General features: G+C 38.7%; 1 protein-coding gene across 1 annotated transcript in view; it reads left to right on the top strand.

Moving 5' to 3' along the window:
- The window catches only part of GALNTL6 (polypeptide N-acetylgalactosaminyltransferase like 6), a 476,207-nt gene that overhangs the window by 410,081 nt on the left and 41,124 nt on the right, over positions 1–25,002 (top strand). Inside the window, exon 7 of the mRNA XM_059818036.1 lies at positions 21,837–21,954. Within this exon, the coding sequence (XP_059674019.1) occupies positions 21,837–21,954 (118 nt within the window). The remainder of the gene's footprint in view (positions 1–21,836; positions 21,955–25,002) is intronic.

Here is a 25,002-nt window from a genome sequence, read left to right as displayed (position 1 = left end):
TTCACTTCCATTTCTAATGAAGCTTGAAATTAACATAGCTTTTTTGTTTACTTTTTATTAGCAACAACATCATTGATAGTAATAACATGGCACTGGAGTAGTTCCCATAAAGCTGGAGGCAGAAGCGAAAAGTATTTTGGATAGGTCCTGTGTGTTAGGAGGAGGAGTGTTCTGAGTTATTTGATTCTTTCTGATATAACTAATATTTAATATCTCTACATTTAAACTACTGGGTGGGGGAGGGGGAAGACAATCCATGTGAATCTAAGTTAAAAGCTGTTTTGACTCTGAACTCTTTGGTAGCATCACTTTACCTTAACACAGGTGGCATTTTATTAAAAAGCTCAAGTAAACACATTAATTTTCTTTTTGTGATTTAATTTTCTTATTGTGAATTGCATGTGTAATAGCATGGAAAAAACAACACATTTTTAAGGGAAGAATTATAGCAGTTAATTATTCTGAAATTTCTGAAAATCACAGATGAGCATATATTACCAGTGAGCAAGTAAGTTAGTTTTGCCAGCTGGAAGTATGACAGGGATGACTAGCATTTTGATATTCAAAATACACCTTGAGACTTCTGGTGTCTTGTATGTTTGCTATCTGTTTAAATAAACTTGGTGTTAGCCATAAGGTCAGAGTCTGTTAATATTTGCTTTGGAGAATTCTGCCTTTCTGAGCCTTTTTTTTTTTTTTTGTCTCTCTGTTTTCTGTCCCTGTAAGAGTAATGTTAACAGAATACACATCCTTCCAGAGATATGATAGTAATTGAAAAAGTAAACTTCGGTGTCCTTAATCCATTTTTCAAAGTTAGGTATTTCAGCCTGAAGAATGTACTGTTTTGGAGATTCTCTTGTTGGGACTCAAAAACTCTGTAGATGATAACAATAGCTGGAGCAGAAGTAGCTCATCACAGTGCCAGAGGCAGGGCTGGTAACTGATGTGCTGTCAGATGTTAGCTAAAACAGGCCCCTGGGGATTTTCGTGACAGCTTTCCTTTCTGCACATTTGATATTCCTTATTTTTGAATTATTCAGCACTGCTGCTGCTAAGTCAGATAGTGTCTCTGGAGCATAATTAGCTAAGCAACGGTTAAAAACAGGAAAAAAGAAATGTCCCAATTATATATTCATTGCTTTGTGAATACTTGAATAGCAGTTTAAAATACCAACTGCAGTTCACAGAACCCTGTAAGGCAGGACTGGGAAACTCTGGAAAAGATATCCTGGTCTCAGTCAAGTTAATAACAGAACTCCTGTTGTACAAAACAGGGCAAAAGGTAAACCTCTCAAGATATGTAAAAACAGATAGACCTGAACTAATGCTGAAATGTCATCTATCCTACATCTGTCTCAATGTTAAGAGAAATGGAAGGACAGTCCCTTCCTCCATGTGTTAAATGCTTTGCTTGTTCTTCTTCCTTTTTTAGAAATTAAAATTAATTTAATTCTCACCAAGATAATAATATTTACCTAGTACTTGATCTACTGCTTTTATTGCTAGAGCTATGTTTTGCTAAAAAAAGGAGCAACTTTTCAGGATTGGGAGCTTGGTAAGCTTTTGATTAGGTATCTAGGTGCTTTAATATTTGTCTCATGGTAAGGCAAAGTATTCCCAGTTGGTTTCCTTTCAATATGAATAGGCTGGTTTAGCTTGAAAAGCATTGTTCTTCTTGGCAATTATCATGCATCTCTAATCTATGGCAAAATGTACTATCAGGTATGCAGAATACATAACCTCTGTCTTTGCTGTGACTGATGTATGTGAGAGAAATAGGCTTTGCTGCTGGTCCCTTGGTCAGTGCCAAGTGAATCCACTTTGGTTTTTCCTTTGGAAGACAGATATTTGTGTCAGATGGCTGCTGGCTAAAACAAACCCTTGAAAGTCTCTGAAAGACAAGACCACTACTTGGAATTGAAACGAAGTTTTAAGAAATGAAATGAGAAAATTATTTTGTTAATTCTGTGAGCACTTAATGAAAAGAAATTACTTTTTGTTCCTTTGACCTTTCACTAGGAGCTTTTAAAGAAGATCTTTCTTAAAAGCTTTTGTTTGCATCACAAGCTTAGTGAATGTGTTATCAAAGCATCCTACCGAAGTAGAAAGATACTAATACTGAATTTAATAGATGAAGCACGGAACAAGTGACTTACCGGAGAGGCATGTGGCGAAGCTAGGAACAGAGCAAAATTGACTGTAATTATCAAAGATATCTCCTTCCTGTTTTGACAAAAGAATTAGACATTCTGGATTTGGGTTATTTTGATATTTTGCACTATTATTAAACCTAGGGTCTTGAGGAAAGAACCAGCACTTTCCCACAGGAATACAGGACTTAAAGGATTGTGCTCCTTATTATTGCTGGATGTCACTGGTAGTGCATATGCTCTTTTCAGCTATCTGCGTTTGAATTTCTCAAGAATTTGTCAACCATCCAATTGTCTATAAACTGTCTTATACTAAACTCAATACGCTATGGTGCTGAAGTGTTAAAGTCAAACGGAAGTGTCCACAGAGGACTATTGAGGCCAAATTTTGCTACCACATCTTAGGCCTTCTTCCCCCATTTTCTCCAGCTATTAACTTTCTTTGTAATTTAACTAATTGAAATTAAGTAGTTAATTAGCTCTTTGGCAGGAAAAAAAAAAAAAGCATTTCCTAAAATATTTGTGAACATTTAGCTGTCGTGTATAACTTTAAGGAAATAACACAAAAATAAATTGGGCCGAGGCCAATTGTATGAGGTTCAACAAGGGCAAGTGCCGGGTCCTGCACTTTGGCCACAACAACCCCATGCAACACTACAGGCTTCGGGACGAGTGGCTGGAAAGCTGCCCCACAGAAAAGGACCTGGGGGTGTTGATTGGCAGCCGGCTGAAGATGAGCCAGCAGTGTGCCCAGGTGGCCAAGAAGGCCAACAGCATCCTGGCCTGTATCAGAAACAGTGTGGCCAGCAGGAGCAGGGAGGTGATCGTGCCCCTGTACTCGGTGCTGGTGAGGCCGCACCTCGAATCCTGTGTTCAGTTTTGGGCCCCTCACTACAAGAAGGACATTGAGGTGCTGGAGCGTGTCCAGAGAAGGGTGACGAAGCTGGTGAGGGGTCTGGAGCACAAGTCTGATGAGGAGCGGCTGAGGGAACTGGGGTTGTTCAGTCTGGAGAGGAGGAGGCTGAGGGGAGACCTCATCGCTCTCTACAACTACCTGAAAGGGGGTTGCAGAGAGGTGGGTGTTGGTCTCTTCTCCCAAGTGACAAGTGACAGGACAAGAGGAAATGGCCTCAAGTTGCGCCAGGGGAGGTTCAGGCTGGATATTAGGAAAAATTTCTTCACTGAGAGAGTGGTGAGACACTGGAATAACCTGCCCAGGGAGGTGGTGGAGTCACCATCACTGGAGGTGTTCAAAGAACGTGTGGACGTGGTATTGTGAGACATGGTTTAATGGGCATGGTGGTGTTGGTTGATGGTTGGACTTGATGATCTTACAAGTCTTTTCCAACCTTAGTGATTCTGTGATTCTGTAAATTGCTTTCAGTTTGTCTTCAGTTGATGCATACATAGCTTTATTATCTCAAAAATGCATGGAAATTATATTTCAGCTTTCTGTGTACAGGTCTTATTGGAAAGCAAAGGGGCAGCTGTATATTTACACTAAAGCAAGGAGAGAGCAATATCGTATCAGGTGACTTGGTTGACTGGTCACAACAAATACAGCTCAGAATACGGAACTTTTGATCCATGAAGAAAAATTTCAAAATATTATTAATGGAATAATTTTGAGTGACAAAGATACTCAGAGAAAAGTGCACCGCAAGTATTTTATAAGCCTGAAAAGAAGCTGATTGCAACAAGGAAAATGTTTTGAATTTGAGATTTCTGAATGCAAATGTCAATATTATGGAAAATAAATGAGAAGAATCAGAAATGCTGGTATAAAACCAAATGTTTTGTTAGAATTATTATGTTTTATCATTATCAGAAGTAAGCTTCATTACTGAGTAGAACATCCTGGGCAACAGGCTTAAAGCCAAATTAGCCATCTGTCAGTATTAGTTACCTGCAGGAGTGGTGTCAGAGTTGGCTCCAGGGACACTCCAGCTGGTGTTCTCCAAGGGAAATACTGGATGTCATCAGTCTGAATGCATCTTGCAGACACACCTTCCTGCCCTAAAGGTAGGGTCAACACACTCTGATAGTAACAACAACAAGCAGAAGAGGTGAGCCAGGAAAAAGTTGTCTGAGATGGAAGTTGTGCTGGCTGTGGCTTCCCCATGTTCTTCCAAAACTGGAGCGATTCTGCAATTCTGATTTCGAGCACCCAGAAACCTGAAGATTTGGGGCATCATTGCAGGTGCAAATGATACTGCTGGGTGCAGCATAACTGGAAAGGGTGGGTATACTGTTCTGGGTCTCAGAAGTAGCCTAAAATTCAGAACGCTCCCAGGAGTGCTCTGTCAGGTATGGCAGATGCAGGGATATCCTCAGTGATATGCAAATCTGATCTAGAGAGTGAGAAGGAGGAGGATTTTGTGTTATACAATATTATGTATGCTTGCTATGAAATTTTGGGACAGGCAAGAGGCAGGTTTATTGAATGACTCTGGATGAGGGAAGAAGGGAAAATAAAAGGATGACAGTAGATATTATGGAATACTTAATCTGTGTTTGGAGGCTATTATAAACCACCTAATCAGAAAGACTTGAATAAGGCTCTCCTTGAGCGTGGATCAAAAATTAGAAATAATACTAAATAATCCACTTGCAGTTACGTAAAAGATAATAAAATTATTCATATGGGCTTGTCAGGAACTTACCCTGTCATAGAACTTTAATTTCCTTCTTTGATAGAGGATGTGGTGCCATGAAACATGGGGACAACACGACCAGCTCCCTGCTACCAGGTTGGGGAAAGGATGCTCCTGCTTTGGGGCAGGCTGTCACACTGCTGACTTAGCATTGCCTCCTGTGCTTTACAGTACCCACTTCCAGGAGTCATGTAAACTCACTGAAATGGCAAAAAAGAAAAAACCCACACTCAGGAAAAAATGTCTAGTTTTCTAGCATTTGAGTTAATTAAGCAGTTTGAGGAGGACAAAGCTGTTCCTTGGGGAGGAGACCAGACACCTGCAAGCTACAGTGGGGAGGATTAGAGGAGTGAGCAGGGAGTGAGTTCTCCCCCTTTGGTAGCAGCAAGACGTTAGATGTGTTAAGCAATATTAGGAACTCAGCTACGCAGAAGAATAGGGAGGCAGTAAATGTGATCTTCCTTCCGAGGCTTTTGGTGTTGCTAATGTTGCTTTCTCATCAAGTTGATAGAATGTGGGTACGTCTTTCATTTTCATCAGATGATTACACAGCAGGTTCAGAAGAAATTGCTGGCATAGGATGTGAATGGTTTGATGATAAAATGTGAGATTGTCTCAAATACTGATTCAGGTCCCTGGGGCAAATATCTCTGCAGAAGCCCACATCCTAGTTCTGTTCAGTGTCTTCATTAATTATCTGAACAATAAATAGCTATTAAATTTTTAAAAACCAGACAAGCTGGCATTGGCAGGGGCTTACAAGTCATTGGGAAGACAGGGTCAAAATACAAGTTGGTTCTGGCAAATTGAAGAAATAATTAGAGAAAAATAACATGAGATTAGGCAATGAAAAGCATTGAGTGCCACAGCTGAGGAGAAATTTAAAGCATGATGCAAATAGCTAGTTAGTCAGTACTGTGGGAGGAAAGGATGAGAGTTACATTAAATAAACAGCAAAGTTCAATTTTCATTGTGCAATGTGTTTACATCATGAGAAACTGCAGGTAACTATATGCTGTGTCCAGATTTGGTCTCCATACCTGGGAACCATGCAGTAGTCATTCGGAGACTCCAGCTGAACTTCCGTTGTTTAATCTAGAACAGGACGGACTGAGACGGAGGACGTAATATCTGTTCTCTGATATGAAAAATGTTATTAAAAAGGAGATAGTGATTAATTGGCTCCATGCAAACTGGAGCAATTTTTTCAAAAAGTTGTAGCTTTGTCCCCGCCTTTGTTTATTTACTGAGGTTTGCATCAGGCAAAAGCAGTGTGCGAAGTGGTCAAGGAGAAGACAATCCAGTTTATCAGCCCTTAATATTTTAAGGAGTGCTATATAAAACTTCAGTGGTGGTGGTTTACTTGTGCACAACTATTTGTTTTGCTATGAAAACTGCATTTCTATGGACAAAGAACAGTGCCTAGTGATTTGTTGAACTCTTCAGCTCCGTCAAGGGGCTTAATTTAGTAACTGAGATGTAGGAAGCAGCATTCTTAATCTTCTGAAGTACTTTATTTATGTGTTTGTTTCCTAAGGGGGAAATATAACATAGTAGTTAAACCTTTTGTGTTAAAGTCAGTTTGCGAGGCTTACAATAAGAGGAAATGTTTAACTGTAAAATGTTTTATTTTACAGATTAAGAGTTATAGTACTGAAAATTAATTTGAGCAAAAATTCAATCAATATATTCAAAGTTAGCATTAGAGGCATGTGTGAAATCGTGTTTCAGAGGATTTTTTTTAAATGTAGCTTCCTGCATATTAGCCCTGAAAACAATTTGTTTGGTACTCTATGTCAGTATTTTAAGTCTTAAAATTAAAAATAATGCTTCTTAAAATAAGGTGTTTTCAGCAGCTAACTAGGCTGGCATGAATGCAGGATGTCTAATTGCACTGAGGCTGTAGGAGACAGGCCCAGTTAGAACAGTTTGGTGACTGAGGAAAGCCCTCCATGTATCAATTTCTAAACAAATACCTTTTTGCAATAATTGATATTTGAAAGGATTACTTACATCAGCAGACAAGCCATGCACTTCCTGAAAATGGATTATTTTTTGTTTTGCTACTTACTGCAATAGATTGTCTGCTGCATCCTTATTAGAAAATATATTTAAAAGATCTTACATTAATCTCTACCTAGAGTACAAATTAGCTGTGCTTCATTGATAAAACTCTGTAGCTGGAAAACTAAACTCAAAATCTTTCATGCAAGAAGAAGAATGTTCCTGACTATATTCTTTTTTCTGAAACAGGAGCTTTTTATTACTTACACTGTTTGTCAAGAATATGATATATATTTCTTGCTGAATACTTGGCTGTTGGCTTTTGTCTTGATAATGAAATACATACACACATGCTCTGAATGTAACTTGACAGTGGAGTGAACTTCGTTATTCCACAGAGATGTGAAGATCTATTGTAGGAATATTGGCTCAGTTGCATAGTGTTTATCATGTGGACATCATTGCTCATGGCAACAGGAGTTTGTGGAGGCTGATATTATTCATTTGGAGTTTTGCCTGGCACCCATCTTTATTATTAGCACACAGCAAATAATGCAGTGATCTTGAAGAACTACGAGGAGTGCATACATGGATCTTTTGCTGGTGTCTACTATGTACTTTCAGAGCTCCTCAAGTTCTACAAGCAAAAGTAGGAAGTTTTCTTTCACTATTTCTTAATTTTCTTCTTAGTCATTACTTCAGATGACACCTGTACAGTCAGTAATGAGAGTCTGTGTCCTATAGCAGTCGTCTCTAAAAACTGAACCCCAAACAGATGGTGCATCTCTTGCTTCGTTGCTCTCTGATTTAATAAATCCCACAGGAAGTGAAATCAAGTCTCAAGGTGAATTCCTCCCCTGTGATGCAGGGAGAAGGTGGTTGTTTTGTGTGTTTCTTCTACATGGGGAGTTGGACTATGCAGAGTTTTCTCCTCGGGAAATGCAGGTGTATGAACCGCTCCCAGATTAATGGGGAGCTATCTAAAGGGTATTGGTACAGACGGGGTGATGTATGGAGGAAGAAAACCACTAATGCAGAGCATGCTGTGTCAGATTTGCTTGAAGCTGCTGTCCCTGCTCTGGAAAGAGAAGCAACAAAGACAAAATGCTGACCTCTGTGAAGCTCATTCTTCTTCTAAGAAAATGTACTCAGTCTTTCTTTCTTGCTATTACTCTTTGTCAAGAAATTCTGTCTTCCAGCTAGAGCAGGTTTTGGCCTCCAGGAATAGCTGCGTCTGCAAGTGATAGAAAGATATTGTCAGGAATCCACTTCACCTGACCCCAGAACACGGCTTAGTTGTGACTGTATTGCTTTTCTGCCTCCACTGAGAGGTTAAGCCTTATCACTAAACAGCAAACTCAGTTATGAATGAGGTTCTTTTAGCAATACTTGGAAGCAGATTTTTTCCCTTTGGCTTGTTTGCTTTCCCACTCCCTCCTAATATTAGTTGTTAATGGAATAGCATCTTCTGTAATTACAGTGGAGGCATGGTTCTGCTTTTAAAATATAGTTATGAGGGGAAGGTATTTGCAGTGCTCTGTTTCATTTTATTTATAAGCACAGCATTTAGAATAGCATCCTGTGTATAGCTTCAGAAGGAAAGCTATAGAAGTTTATTCTGTCAATGCTAATAATTTCAATCTTTGACCTGCTATTCTGTGTTTTATAATGTACTTATTTGTGTTTTGAAATTTGTATTTAATGCATGTCTGAGAAGGCTCGTGCATAACATTCTTCCTTTAAATCTTTCATTAGTTTTATTTTCTTGCCAGCAGAATATGCCTGAATGCTACAGCAGCTGCCTTGCAACTATAACTCTTGTCTCTTATTACTGATAATGACAGCCAACAATTTACTGTGTGTATTAAGCTTAGTTACGTGTTGTTGTACAACTGAAGTTTTCAGGAAAATATTTTCACAAATGTAGGACAAGAAATGTCAGACTGACCTAATTACTGTTCTTCCCTACAGTTTCTATGGGCTCTCTTCTCTTCTGCTAGCTGGAGATGAGTTGTTTGAAAGTGTATTCATTAGCAAAGTATTCAGATTTATTATCCTGCTGCTTATGGCTTCATAATTGCCATTTCTGTTTGGCTTGTAGTCAGGGAGTATTTCTACTTATGAAAGTAAAGGAAGGACCGCCCTAAGTGGAGCGGGTGAAACCTGGTATTAAGATCCATGCTGTCGGGCTTGCACTAGCTGTGGAGAGAAGCATCCCCTGAGAGCTTCCCCCTTTCAGGGGAGATGGCAGTTTCCCAGGGGAGAGTCGGTGAATGAGCTAGGATGGGTTCAGAGTGGGTAGTCAGGGGACTCGGGTCAAGAGATCAAAAAGAAAGGAGATTACAGTGACAGTGTGGACACGAGCAATCCTCTCATCAGAGGACTTGCATCCTTCAGAAGCATACAGCTTTTATTCAGTTAGCATAATCTGTGCTGACCCTGGCCATTGGCACTAAATAACAGACAATAATCTCAAAGATTAAGGGTAGATTACCGAGCGGTACAAACAGAGGTGATGGAAGTGCCAGCAGGGCTGAAGTGGTGTCCCGTGGTGAGAAGGTTCTGGGCAGATGGAGCAGTTTGACTCTCTAAGGAAAAGAGGTGATTTGAGGTGTGAAGCCCATCTATACACTGACACTGGGTGTGGGTTACAGCAGCACCTTGATCTTTTACTGAGATCCAGTTCACACTTCCAAGGACAGGCTCTGCATTCAAGGCCGAGAAGCTGGGAAAAGTGGGAACACCTCAAAGTGTAGACTCAGGGCCTTAAAGCAGCCACTGACAATCCTTTTTGAATCTGCATTTCACGTATTTCCATGAGGAGCTAGGAAACCTGTTGGATCAGAAGCACTGAGCACTCTTTGTGTAGTCTGTAAAATGGTAACAGTATTACCAATTCCATCCTATGACTATCATCTACTTAATGAGCCTATCTGTCAGTAACCATCTGGACAATATAAAGCCCATTTGTTCGTGGCAGTGAATGTGACCGTGACGGAGGAGATCAGATGAAATGACAGTTTCATTGGGGCTGGTAGCTGCCATTTCTAGCAAAGATTATGCTGATTACTTGTTATTAAGGATTTGCTTTTTCTGTTGTGTTTTTTGTGTTGGTTTTTGGTGGGTTTGGGGTTTTTTTTCTAAACTCTCAACAATGAAGTCTTTATAGGTCAGTTGCAAGACTCCTTATTACTGTCCAGCTTACCTTCCTGACACTTCAGGATTTGATATGTCTTTTGCGTGCTTTCTAATTTAATTCTGAAGTGGTAGGGCTTTCACTAGCAGATTTTTGGAAATTATTCAGGGGTGACTGATTGCCCCAAGTTTTTCCAACTCTTCAGATGTTTCTTAAAATAACCGTATCATTTATTTTATCTGTGTACTATTAGTCTAGATAAATGCGAACAAATAGTATTTCCTGGAAGCGAGTACAGACAGGAGCCTTGGGATTTGAGTTAATGCAGTTGCAGGGCTTGTATGTTACTGTTTTCAGTTCTCAATTTTTTCTTGTGGTATTTTCATTATAGATATGTATAGGTTAGGGTGACCCCTCCTGATCCTTGTGCTGACATGTGAGAGGCAGTAGGATGATGCTGGCACAAGGATAGCTAGGCTGTGGGAGCCTCTGGATCTGGGAGGGAGAAAGCCTGCAAGGCAGCTGCAGTCTCTATCACTGAGTCACCCAGAAACCAGCTGTGTACCCAGTCCAGCCCTATCCCACATGAGGCAGGGTTACTTCTGGGGAACTGCCATTATCCTACCTTTGAATTACTCCCAGAGGTCCCCTTCAGCTTGCTGTTCTCAGAAATATATCTTGCACCTTCTGGCTATATGAAAATTTTAGTCTGCAACCCCTAGCAGACAGGCTGGCTGTCTCGCTGGATAGAGGTATTCTGTGTATGGGCAGTTACACTACATAGGGATTCTTGTTTCCAGCTCTGAGATCAATGTGGTTTGTTCAGAATACTTTGCACTACAGCCTGTACAAATTAGCAGAACTCTATGGCAAATTCATTATCATTATTTGCCTTCAAGATCAGGTCTAGAGTTCACGTACAACAGCATAATTTCATTGGCAATGTATTCTTCATACGCTTAAACCATCTAAAGACCCAGCTGCAGGTTTGCAGGACACATTGGTTAGGAGCAGAATTGTGTATTCAGTCATACAGATTTCTAATGCTTCACCTCTAGATGTGACCATTTATCAGTAAATAGTGTAATAAGTGTATTTGTGACACTTACATAAATATGCACTTATATTTAGAATAAAAGAACAATGTGGTATTTCAACTAGAATAGACCATTTTCCTCTCAGCTGCATGCCAAAATATTCACATAGCTGAAAGAGTTTCTGGCAGAGGTGAGCATTCATAACAGCAGTCAGCAACTCTTGCTATCAGAACATTTTACTAACAGTTAATGAAAACTGTCTATACTCTAACATTATTTTTGAAAACAACCAGTTCACATCCAAATTCTGAAAACAAAAGAGTAGATATAACTCCTTTTTTGAGAAAATAAAATAAGCTATTGGGTATCTTCTGCAATTCCTGATAGCCTTGCTGTTGAAAACCTCAGAAATATTAATCTCCCATAGATCACATTGTAGATACTCTGTTTCTAGCTCATTAGTGCTAAGGCACATTTCCGTGCACTTTTAGTACAGAGTGGATGAGCTTATACAAATGTGGAGAGCTATCCCTAGACCAAACTTTCATTTTATTTTTATTATCAAATGGAGATTTTTTTTTTAATGTGATTTACTATGATGATAAAATAGGAAGGTTCATTTCCCTGGGTTTCCACAGCCCTGCCTGCCCATCTTTACAACAACATCACATTAAAAGCAGATGCTGTCGTGGGACAATGAAGTGCTCAACCTCATCAGTTTTCAGCTCCTTCATCCTTCATTGTGAAGTGCTTTCCAGTGTTTTTCTGTCAGTTCCATTTCTGAAAAAAATGCTTTCACTTTTTCACAGTTTTTACAAGAAAATATTGTTGTGCCTTTTGTGCAGAGAAGGTGAAATCTAATTTTGTTGTAGATAAGTGCCTGCCTCCCCATTACCCTCCATAATAGGGTAACATAGCAAATTATAGAGCTTTAATAAATAGCATTTAATGATGCATCTAGGAGCACATTTCCAGGATCCCAGCATACCTTTGGCTGCCTATTTGCTTCTTCGGGCATCATTTTTTTTTGCTTTCTCATAACTTAATTATAACGTTCTTGAAATCGTTCACCACTGGCAAATGGATGACCTGCTTTTTGTAGCAATGGCATGGCTACACAGGCTCCAGTCTTCCTCCCTGTCAGCATGTAATCACTTCAGGCTTCTGCATTAACCCCCAAAGGCAGATATAAATGAAATATTAAAATTACCTTTTGTCCTCATTTCCTGCCTGAGTTTGAAGCAGCGTGTACGCATAAGGGTAGAGTAGGGGCAGTTGTTGACAGTACTACTGAAGAACTGATGAAAGGAAGAATATGTATCCACATACTCAGCTCCATGGCAGATCACAGGACCATATCATTAACTGTGTGTCTCATCCACTTAGCCAAGTGTGAGGGCTCTGTCTGCTTGAATCAGAGTTGCTGGGGGTAGTTTGTGGGACCGTGAGGAAAAGCTGATTCCATCAGCGTGCTGGGCAGCAGTATTTTAAAAGACACTGCTAGAAAATCAGGAGCAGGTTATTGTAACTGTACTTATTTAAAATCTTCACAACTCGGAAATGTTCTGGAAGTGGCTTCAGTAACTATTCAGTCTGATCCGGCACGTGAGCAGTGGGGTGAACAAAAAATAAAACCCACCGAAACTGCTGTTGCCTTTTCCTTGCAGTGCTTCAATACTAACTCTTCACATTTGCCCGCCTAAATCATTCAGTGTTGCACAGATAAAGCTTCAGTCTGAAATACTGCAGGAGAGCCAGAAAAAAAAAAGGCTTCCATTTTGTTTGGCGTTTATGGTGCTCATTGTAATTCGACTGCCCTGTTTGTCTTTTTTTCAAAGTTTCCCAACTGTTGCAAATATGCATATGGTGGTACACAGTAGCATGTAGTACAGTTATTAGAATGACCTCTTTTCCTCACCTGGCGTCCATAAAAAGACCCAAGCAGCTGTTTTAGCAGCCCGCGTGGAGTGCATATGGCCGAGGAGACGCGGCAGGCCTGACGGACACAGCCCCGCTGGTCCTGCCTGCAGAGCAGACACTACGGTGAGCCAGCTGGTTTGGTCAGCTGTGAAGTTTTGTTGGAAGGCATGAGCAGGGCAAAAAAGGCAGTTCCTGGGGCAGTTTGTAATCCCCAGTTGTGAATTCACTTTTACACATTATGTACAGCTGTTTTTCTGGGCTGTGGTGCCTTTAAATCTACTTTAGTCTGGAATAAGTACGTAATGCTTTAGAGTTAGAGAAATCAGAGTCATAGACTTATAGTAATCACCTATAACTTTTACCAGCAGACTGCTAACTGGTTGGATTTGTTATCATTATTTCCCTAGGAATCTCTCTTGGGAGGACAAGGTCTGAATGCAAGGACTATTTTGGAAATAGGAACTATCAAAGAACATATGTGCGGGCCAGTGGCTATGTTTTAAAGAGGAATCATTTATCATCTTTAACGAAATTTTTAAATTTCTCCTTGAGTTTACACTTCGTTTATGATCCTATACTGGGCTTAAGTAAATCAATAAAGCAAAAGTAAGCACTGGGAAAGGAAGATAGTTCTATGGTTTATACCTCTACATCTAAAGAGGGAAAGATAGCACTGTAATTAGATGGTAATTCTGTTCAGCTACTGCCCCCATATATTCTGAGAGAAAGTCCTTGAAGGTAGTGGTAGGATTTAATGAACTGTTGTTATTCCCTAATGCCTGGGCAGTGGTGATGAAGTTACCATGCAACCAGGATAGCTAATCTAAAGATATGATGCCAGCTTTGTTCCTTATTTGAAAATAGAAGTTTAATCTCAAATGAAATGTCAATTTACCTCAGCATTACTTTCCATAGACGCGGATTTCCTTGTTAGCTTGAACAGCTTTTTCCTGTTTAAAAGTAAAATGTACACTCAAGTTAGAGTATTGGCGTTGCCTTAAAATTCCAGCCACATGTTTTGTAATAACCCAGAGGGAAAACATGGTAGTAGGAGGTTCATTGTGCCTTCAAAACCAAAATAATTGGATTTTCCCAAGAAACAGAAATAGGGTGACTTCCTCCACTTCTGAAATTCTTAGGCTGTGGAAAACACTACTTATCTGTTTGAATTCTGACCTTGAGTTAACTTTAAATGCAGAAGCTAGTATAGTTGAGAGTCCAGACAAGTTGAGAAAGGGTGTGTCCTTTAAAATTATACACACATATATATATATATCTTTTTTGTGTTTAGTTTTAGACATGCTTCAAAGCAAAGCTTACCAAAAGCCAGGAGGGCTCAAGTAAGTTCCTATTTTAGGGACAGTTGGTAATACTTTGCCTCAGATTGATCTTTATTTTTACATTTAATTTTCAAAGATTATATTTTCAAGGGATAACCCTGAATAGAAATTATACCCACGGATATGAAAAGATACTATAAATAGACAGAGTTGTGTCCAATTTTGCTTCAAAGTTGGGGGGTTTTTCCCCAAAAGTTCTTACTCACTTCCTACGAATAGGCTGAAGGGGTTTTTGCTGCAGTTGAACTCTGCATGTCCAAGATCCATGCCTGCTCATGACATGAATGTGGCTTAGCCGAAGCGCTGCTCTCAGCTCCCCTTTCTTTCTTTTACAGTACTGAGGCCTCAGTCTTTTAAGACTGCTCATGTATTGGACTCATGTATGACTTGCAGCACAGTATTACAGCTGTTGTTTTGCTCCTCAGTTTTATCCTCTGAACGCCTTTGCCTCTAGGACATTTCCAGAAGCTTTCATTTTCTTTTTGGTTCAGGATGCTTGTTTCTGCTTAGTTTGAGACCTGTAGATCTCCTCTAGCCATAATTCAGATAGATTTCCCTTGGATTACGAGAGGTAATTATGAGAAGGGGAAGCCTTCTCTTCAGAGTCTTCCATTTCTACCCAACTGACTCACCTCTTCTACAGCTTCATTAATTTTCTAATTATGGGAGAGAAGGCTAAATGGGGCCTCAGCATGATTACACACATAAGGGCTCATCACTCTTTTACAATATGTTTTTTTTCAATGAAGTTTAGCAATGTGCTAAGAAAAATATGCAAAATATGCAAAGAAGCCATGTGATAAAATCAGAGTGCGAATTTTTAGAAACTAAACCTTAAGTGCTTTTAGAGCTTTCTTTGTAGCTTACTCTCTGCAGCTGGCTGTCTGGCTGTCCATTGGAGAAGAATGGGGTTTTATCTTAACATTTCCCAAACAGAAGTCTAGTTAAAAAATGAAATGTAATTATGTAGAGACTTGGGAGTTAATTTTAAGTAATACCACTTGGCTGCTACATGTTTCAGCACAATGGTCTATTTTAATATGATTTGAACTCATAGGTTATGTAAAAACTAAGCCTAATGCCTTTTTCTTTTTCATGCTTGTAAAAATATTTGCTTAAACACCGAAAAAAAATATACTTTTAAACTTAAAGTGAGTGAGATGGGTATAATGCCACTTACACAAGTTTCATGTAATGAAACTAACTGATGATTGCGTAGCACTTTCATAATCTCCAACAATAGTCACTATATAAGAATGCAAATTTTTATCAAAAATTTTTGAACTCTGTTGGTCATGAGAAATTTGCCATATTTGGCATCAAAATGAGGCCTTGTTGCAATTTTAGTAGAGCGACTGTTGATTATGTGGAGATGCAGGCTACAAAAGTAAAAGTCAAAGTAAGTTAGCCCTGATCTCCATCATGCATAATAGTGCCTTCTGCACTGGGAAGTAGCAGAGAGTCAGGAAAAGCTTGTGTGACTTTGTCATAACGTGTCACAAGCAGCTGCTATCACTAGTGGGTGCTGTTGGGTGCACACCCACTCTTCTGCCACAGTAGCTTTTCACAGCTTTGGGTTGTCCAGGAAAGATGTTACTTTAAGTTAAAACATAATGGAAGTCTGCTAAATCTGAATGCAGCTCTGCTCTGGAAAAGGGAATGATTTCATTGTCAACATTGAATAGAATTTGAATGGAACTGCTTAAAAAGCAAGACATTTATCATTGCAAAGTTAGTCTTTTTGTGGTAGCCTATGGGTCAGTGCTCTTTTATACTGAATATTTTAGAGATTGTTTTGGGACAAAACTCAGGAGAACATTTAGCACAGAAATAAACATAGGTAAAATTTTAGTCCTATGCCTCTTAAGGGACAGATATCTCACAATTTAATTATTACTTGTAAAATAGTTGACTGGATGCCACTGAGCAGAAACGTATGAAATGTGCATGCATATATGCAGGTATTTGTTGTAGGTATGATGGAGATGGTGTGCATCTATAGTAAATCTATGAACATATGATGGATTTTGCAAACAACTCATTAGAAAGATACAGCAAAGGAAAATTAACATAAGAATATCCTAGCTGCTTAAGAGTGACAATAAAATTGTACAACAGTTTAATAAGAGACTACAGATTACTGAAAACAACTGGGTAAATAGAAGGAGTCTGCACAGTGAGATACAGCTCTGCAAATTCGAACGTGTGTGAGAGTAGCTTCAGTTTGCTTTGTGAAAATTGCTGGGGCACCTTACCGTAAATAATTAGGACTTCAGAGTTACGTACATTAACAGAGGAAAAAAATCAGCTGGCAATTTACAGTGTACTGTGGTGACAGCCTTGAATGTACAGTGAATGAACTGCTGGGGTGGAAGCAGATTTTATTGGGAGCAAATCAACTTGAAGACAGACCCTTTCTGTAGTTGACCTGCCATATATTTTAAGATACTGTTTCTAGACTGTATAAGGAGATCATGATGTGGACATCAGGGATGCAGTGGTTTGCAAAACCTGTATGATCATTTGCTACAGACAGGGGCACAAATTCATCAAAGGGAAAAGTTGTTCAGAAGACTAGACACTTGTTCTTGAGGAAAAAAAGAAAAAGTATATCCCATAGGCTAATGTCAGATACAGGTTTTACTTTTTAAATTTTGATGATTTTATAAACATGGAGATTACTCATGTTGTTAGAATAGATAAAAGATAAAAGAAAACAGTGCCTTACAGAAATATTAAATGTAAAAAAGTCAGTACATTTAAAAATACATTCTAAAATATATTTGGTTAAAGAATTAAATATATAAAAGATTCCAATTTTTATTTTACTTCTTGAAAAATTCAGTAAGTCTGATCCACATTCATTCTAGCTACATTACCATCTTTTTCTGTGCACAGTAAAGTATCTGTCCCTCAATTTATCTTTAGCTGGAGCAACCTTTAAGTTCATATTTTTGTCATTTATTTTATTAATCCATATCAATTCCCAGCCATTGGGTCAACTCATCTTAATTTCAGTTTCTTTTATTTCTGCATTCACTTTACTTCATGTGAGTGACCAAGTCTGTCTCTTACATTACACATACATAGAGTTTGATTTTTAGTTTTATAAGAACCTTTTATTATATAGGATTTGTGTCAGCTTCTGATGTTTGCTTTAAGAAGCTTTGGTGCAGTATAAGGAACCACTGCAGAGAGCACCAGCAGCAGTAACCACTGAAACAAAGTACTTTAATTTATTCACTCGTCTGAGGTGCCTTCGTGTGGTATCACTAGGGTGGAGGGGCACTCTCCTTGATTAACAAGACGTTGAAATTCACTATAAAAAGTGCACAAGCCCAGCTTAAAGCTGTGCTCAGTAGGTCACTAGTCATTTCTGGGACTGTCACTGTGCCAGCAGCAATGCAGCTCCCTTTCTCCTCGTTGATCTCATCCGTGACTCCACAAGGTCAACAGGACCCTGTGCTGACTCCTGATGCGGGCTGACGTTTACCCCAGTTTTTATACTGCGTGCCAGTTGGGTTTGGCACTGAAGATCAGTTTGTCTAACATATCCTGTATGAAGTGGATCCTCTTTCTGGCATTCATCTATTTCTGTTCAGTAGTTCAACACAGAGCCTTTAATCAGTCTGGATTACACAAAGTGTAGTGCAATATACCATTCACTGGATACGATTGTAATGACCAAATTTCAGCTGCTCCAGGCAGGTGATTCCTATCAGTCCTTTCCAAAGGACCCCAGCATACAGCAGCATCTCAACTGAAGAATGATCAATGCACAGTGTAATATTTTCTTTATGTTGAATAATAGATGACACAAACCTACGTTCATCTACTGACATGTCGCTAAATAGTTGTGTCATACATTGGGCATCTTCCAGTCTCAACATCAGCCTACCTGCTGCACACTTCATCTAGCACAGGTGCTTTCCCATTTTCATTTCCGAGGAGTCTTTCTGCATGCTGTCAAAGCTCCTCTTTGCTTTTCACATCTTCACAAATCCCTTAGGTCCATTGTATATATTGCTTTTGCAGTGTAATGATTCCAAACTCTGCCATGCAGTTCATTTGTTTGCAATATACCACATTCGTTTCTAATGCAAGTAACTTCACACTCCTTCTAAGGCCACATCATTCTTTCTCTTACATTGAAAATTCATAGATGGTCTCTTTTCTTCCCCTGCATGTATATTATGAGAAGTTACAAAATTCTCTGTTGGCTACAGTTAAGCTACTGATACACTTCTTTTAGTGCACTTTAATCTGTAAGCTATCTTTTCATGTTAAGCATTTACCTGCCATTTCCTCAGTCTTATCTTTTCTTGCAAAAAAATAATTTTGTTGAGGTGGGGGTTTTTTGCACTCCTACTAAATCAAACTTTCTTTCCATGTCAGCACAGGAATCTATGATCTCTTGGGCCATTTTTGGATCAGCTGTTACTTGCAATATTGTTCTTCTATGTATAGTCAGTGAGTCTGTGCAGTACTTCTCATGTGAAAGTTTTTTTATAACTATTTTTAAAGTCAGCGACTTTAGCCTTTCCACCTTTTGTGATGTTTTGGAAGTCCTTGTCCTTTTAAGTTTTTGACTAATTTACAGCTTCCCACTGTAGTTACTCACATAATATTATGCTACAGTTGCTCAAGTCTGATTGTTTAAGTGTCTGAGTAGGACATTTCATGCAAAATGACTTCTACAAACACAGCATTGTACTTGACATTTCTGTAGAGAAGCCATTAAACAAGAGATTAATTCTTCGTCTTTGGGCTCAGTGCAGTTCTTATCTGTGTGAGTGATCCTATTGACTACAAAAGGACTTTTCATATCAGCCATGATTGTGGGACTGGACTCTTGTCTTCATATTTTGGAGACAATTTAAGGTCTGTTCAGCACCAGCTGCTTGTGGCATGCAGTGGAATACGTATCCTGTGCCAAGTGGTCAGGTTCACACAGCTTCTTGCACTTCCCACTCCAATGAAAACTAAAAAGCCGTCCTGCTTGTCCTCTCCATTGCTCTTCCTGCAAAGCAGCAAATGTCAGAACATGTTGTGGAATAAAAAAGAATGGAGCAACATCACATGAAATATCTTTTTTCTCTTTCTTTTTTTAAGTAAGCGCAAGAAGTACCAGTTTGCTGCTGTTACAGTCGTTGTTTGGTAGTTTTATTAATTATAATAAATGTTCTGAACTTTCATGAACTAGCATCTAAATGACAAAGGGCTTCTTTACTCAGTATTACCACTTGAAAAAGCTACAGATTAGTTATAAATTATAATTTGTAAGTATCTGCCAATTATTTTGCAATTTGAAGTCTCTGATTTTTTCATCTTCCATCTGATTCACTTGCGGGGATTGTCTTTTTCATAGGCCATTCACTATGTCAAGAGAAATGGTCATGAAAGATATTATACCTAGGAGAATTAGAGAAATCCTGCATTTCCCCAGTGATTTCTGGAACTTCATTTCTTCTGCTAGTAAAGGTTTAGTTATAAACATTCTCCATGCAAGTCCATCCTTATAAAAGGATATTGTGTTTTGATTATTTAGAACCTGGAGTCACAAAGGGCATGTTGTAAATAGATTTACTTCAGTAGGAATTGGAAATGTATTGTAGTAGTCAGAATCCCCAGGGGAAGGTTTCTAATAAAATCTCCATTTAATTTATTCATATATGGAAAGAACAGTCAATATTTGAGGTATGAAATGTCAATAAAAGTAAAAAAGTAATAGCATTCAGCATATGTTACAGTGCACGGCCTTGCCAGTTAGAATATGGCAGCTTTGTTTCACAAAGCTTCTATGTACTTTTAAAAATATAATCTCTACAGGAAAATAAAATTAGTCTGTTAAAACCAGAGCTCCCTAGTCATGAAAATGGGTAGTTTAATATAAGATGTAATCTAAAATATATATATATTTTAAAAACTATCTTCCAGAAGTGAAAGGTAAAATATCTGTAATGTTTTGTGTTACTGTGAATGCAAATGAGAGGATCCTTTTCTATTGTTCATGCGTGTGGGGATTCACTGGCATCCTAATGGTAGCAGAGGCCACTCAGCTGTCTGCTTGCTATTTTATTTTCTCCACTGGCTTGGATAAAAGACAGCAATAGAAAAAGTGTTAAGGCCAAGAAAAAATGGCAGAATGCTGTTCCATTAACTTGATGTCCTCTTTAATAAACTTCTAACTTATGCAAAGATTCCTGTGATACCTACCAGTCCTGAGTTTACTGCCAGATCCTAAATCAGTAGCAAAGGGTGAAGTTTTTATTTGCCAGTCAGTTCTTCAGGGATGGTACCATCTGCTTCCATGGCCCCAAACAAACCACCAATGGTAATTCAGAATAAAAATGCCCCTAGATGGGTTAATTTTCCCCTAGGGGCTGCAGTGTTACAAAGCACACAGCACAGGATCCAGTTTCATGTCTATTCTCTGATAAGGAAGCATTGCCTGGAAACCATCCAGGTCTCTCTTACGTAGGGAGAGTTATGTGTCTTTTCTCTGGCTGACCAGCCATCAACAGGAGTGTGTTCCTTCTAGCCTCTTGCTCTAAAACTCATTATCCAAGTGTTAACCTGCATTGATTGAATTGAACAGTCGGATTGGGCTTTCTTCAGCCTGTTGTTTCCTCACTGTTCAGTGTAGATCCCTTTTATCCCCCTTCCACCACAACTTCAAGGAATCAGTGAGCAACAATTAAATCCTGAGAGCTGTCAATGTATTTACTGCATTAGAAACCTGGTCTTCTTGGTAGCGGGAAAAAAACCAAACCTCTTAGTTTCCAAGTTTCCAGTACAAAATTCCTGCTTATAAATTTAAAATGCATTTTTCATGAATATTCTCTAACTTTAAATATCTCATTTGTTGTCTGTATTGTCTGTGGAAAAGGCTGAGTTAATTCAAGTAAATTCCACAGGATTATTCATGGAATAAATGGAAACATGGAAAACATAGCAAATTATTTGCATGTGAGTTAATTTACCACTGTGAGACAAAGTTTAGGAGTTTTAAATGCTGTTGTAGAAAAGCAGATGTTTAACTCCCAACAGCTGCTCTGTAGCCATCTGCTGTCACCTTTCTGCCTTTCTCTAGCCAGCACCTATGAGACTGAAATGAATTGAAAAGTTTTGCTAACTTTTAAATGTGAGTTAATTCACATGGAGTACTGAGACCACATTAAAAACTTTGGCAGGTATCCAGAGTCCCTTTCTTTTTCTGTTATATGAGTTTATTTAGTAATGAACAGAATTTGGTTTTTTTTTTTTTAAAAAAAGAAGGAGTTTGTGCATGACTGTCTACCATGGTCTATATCCACATGTCTATCCCATTGCCTATTTCTCATCTAGAGTCCATTTTGGGGTGAATACAGGTAAATGTCATTTGTTTACAGAACCCATTGTCTACACCGTCCATAGCTTTGCAGTTGTGGAAGCCAGACCACCTACATTCACACAAACACACACAGAGGCACACACACACACATCGTGCAAACATCTTCATTATTGCTTATCTATGTACATTGCTAATCTTCTCAGTTTTTTAAGCATGGCATGGTTGTTTCTGTCATCCACAGTTTGTTTTATTCATCCTTCAGGTCTCCTGTAATGGCTGGAGGTCTATTTGCCGTTAACCGGAAATGGTTTTGGGAGCTGGGAGGATATGATCCAGGATTAGAAATATGGGGAGGAGAGCAGTATGAAATCTCCTTTAAGGTAAGTCATCAAGTCACCTTATATAATACTTCCTTACTTGTTTGGTACAAGACTCAGTCTTACACCTCTGGGTTTTAATTTCTTATATGCTTTGTGATCCTGGTGTTTTCATTCATAATGGCTTTTCTTTTTTAACTAAAATTAATTTAGTAAAATACTTTTTTCCTTTAGGAATTTCCACTAATTTCACAGAGAACTAGACCATAAACATATGCTCTAGAAGCAATACAAAAATCACACTGAGTGCAGTTCCCTCTGAAAATCCGGTAGCTTACCACCATCAAAGAATGAAGTTCTACCTTGTTCCTTTTGTCAAGTCTTCTCCAATTACCTTCTCTCAGAAGCTGCATTTACTTCATGCTCAAGTGTTGAGCTCAGCTCAATAAGCAAAGAGATAACTAATCCAGAAAAAGAGAAAATTGCATAATTTTTGGCCCAGATCAACAAGTTTAATCATCTCTGGTGGTGGGCTCCCGTGGCGTCAGCTCAGGGAAATGAGTGGAAATGGAAAGAGAAAGTCATGGGAAGAAGAACCCCTTTCAGTAGCAGTGAATCACTAGATCCTCTCAGCTGCTATGAGCCAAATTTTCAAAATCAGATGATTTTTTAATTGCATTTGAATAATCGTAATGACAAAATATATGGGGAGTTTTCAAGTGCTCAGGTTATGTGCAACCAGCCATGGTATATCCTCTATGTCAACACGTGTATTCAAATCAGTTACTTAGCTTTTACATGTCGAGTTGAAAGTCTTGTTACTTTCCACATGTGAAATAGGTATTTGCATTAGTTTGATGAAGACTAACATGTCTAATTTTGAAAATTAAATTTATTATGTTCCAGTATACCCAAAGACATGAGTACTCTACATGCCAAGATTTTCAATGATGTGATAGAATTTCATGACATAGATGAATTGAGTCAAGCATGTATCAATACAGCTTGGAACTGAAATTAGAATTCACATTTAGCTTCAGGATCTTTCCAACCTACTTCCAAACTCCAACAGCGTAAAGCTCAGTAAATAAATTTAGTATGTCAGCCATGAGTAATATCATACATCTTGCTGCATCTGAGTTTCAACAGTGGTTAAAACAACAGAACTGAGGCCATTCTGTTGAATGAAACATACAGTGTGACCCGACACTGGACTGCCAGGCTGTCTTTACAGGAGATATCAAGAACAGCAAAATGGTTTGTATTAAACTGTGCTACTCTCATGTTTCTCTGAATCATTTTTATACCCCAGCAAAATAAAACAGGAAGGCAGGGAAACCCAATGGCTGGAAACCCTATATTTAGAATGTATTGATTTACCTTCTGTCTATTTAGGTTGTTTCAGAGGCAAATGTAAGTAGTCACTGTAGCTGTCACAACGCTCTCTAATAGGTCACCCAAGATTTTATTCTCCTATTTTAAATATTCCTTTTATTTGTCGTTACAAAGAATATACTTGTAATGCTCTCCGGTCTTTGTATAGAAACCATGGTAACAGCACTGGAAGTTGAGATACTAGACTGTCCCAATATGTTTTGCTCAAGTGATAGATTTTTTTGGAGGCAGCTGTGTCACACTGGGCCTCACTTCAGTCATTTCTCCTGATTCATCTCATTAGTGTATACTAACCTTAGGGTCCCTGTCATTTCTTATTAGTGTTAAAGAAGAAAAAAATACTCTTTAAAAATGACTGCCAAATAGGAACAACTTTCTGTTGGAAGAATTTAACAAACATAAGTTTTAAAAAGAAGACTGATGTTTTGTTTGGAATGACAAAAAAATGGGAGAAAAATCATGGAGGTGGGAGGGAGAAACAGAAAGGACTGGGTTTTATTATATCAGAAACACCAATATCAGCTTGGGAAAGGTTTCTGCTTCAATAATTTCTACTGTAGCTATAGATTCAGTCATCTTAAAACTTATTTAAATGAGGACGTTAGCCAGACAGTTTAATTTACTAGCGACAGGACAAGAGGAAATGGCCTCAGGTTGCGCCAGGGTAGGTTTAGGCTGGATATTAGGAAAAATTTCTTTACCGAGAGAGTGATGAAACACTGGAACAGGCTGCCCAGGGAGGTGGTGAAGTCACCATCACTGGAGGTGTTCAAGGAATGTGTGGACGAGGCATTGTGGGACATGGTTTAATGGGCATGATGGTGTTGGTTGATGGTTGGACTTGATGATCTTACAAGTCTTTTCCAGCCTTAATGATTCTGTGATTTATTCACAAAACTTGGGAAGATGGTGGATTTGCCATCTCTTTGTTATTCACAGTCAATAAAAAAGCCAGACAACCAGACCAGTTCAGTTTCCTTGGCTGCCTGAGACAGTCTGAAACTACATCTTACCTTTCCTTAGAGTGTCCACATCTATGGCCTGTAGAAGTGTCGTAGGATGGGTGCCCTTTGTTGATGCCATGTCTTACGTTAATGGTATTTTGCTTGGCGAATAATTATTTGGAGTATCCTGCCTCAAGAATATGTCTAAATACCAGACATTTAGCTGTTCTCACTAATTTCTTTTTTGACTTCATTAATTCTTAATATTTGGTAAAAACATGACTGTTTTTCATTAAAAAGTTATAAAAAGCAGCTGATTTTAAATATCTCAAAATTGTGGGAAGCTCGTCTTTAGAGGACTGTGTCAGGCCGATCTTTAACCTTAGTGACAGACAAGGTGTTCCTTTTACGTTCTTCATGTATCACCTTGTTTTTAACTTTGAGATTCATTTGTACAAAAGCTGCTATATAATGGTAAATAAGTAAACAATCTAGCTGATATAAACAGAGACCATGCTCATGAGACAACCTTCCCAGTGTCAGACTGGGTATTCTTGTGGCTAATTCAAATACACTGATGTAATTATCATTGTGTGCATCATACAGTGCGTGCCAGAGTGAGAGCTGTCACGTGTTCCCTGAAATGAAGTCAGGTCTGGTTCATCTTGAACTGGTTGCCCTGCTTTGTGAGCTGAGAGTGAGAAGTGTTTGCAGATCATTTCTGGTCCTTTAGTCAGTGATGCGTTTTAAACTCCATGGATCGACAGACTAC

This window comes from Gavia stellata, chromosome 5 (genome assembly GCF_030936135.1).
Source record: "Gavia stellata isolate bGavSte3 chromosome 5, bGavSte3.hap2, whole genome shotgun sequence".
Taxonomy (NCBI): domain Eukaryota; kingdom Metazoa; phylum Chordata; class Aves; order Gaviiformes; family Gaviidae; genus Gavia; species Gavia stellata.
This window is presented reverse-complemented; position numbering and strand designations above follow the sequence as displayed.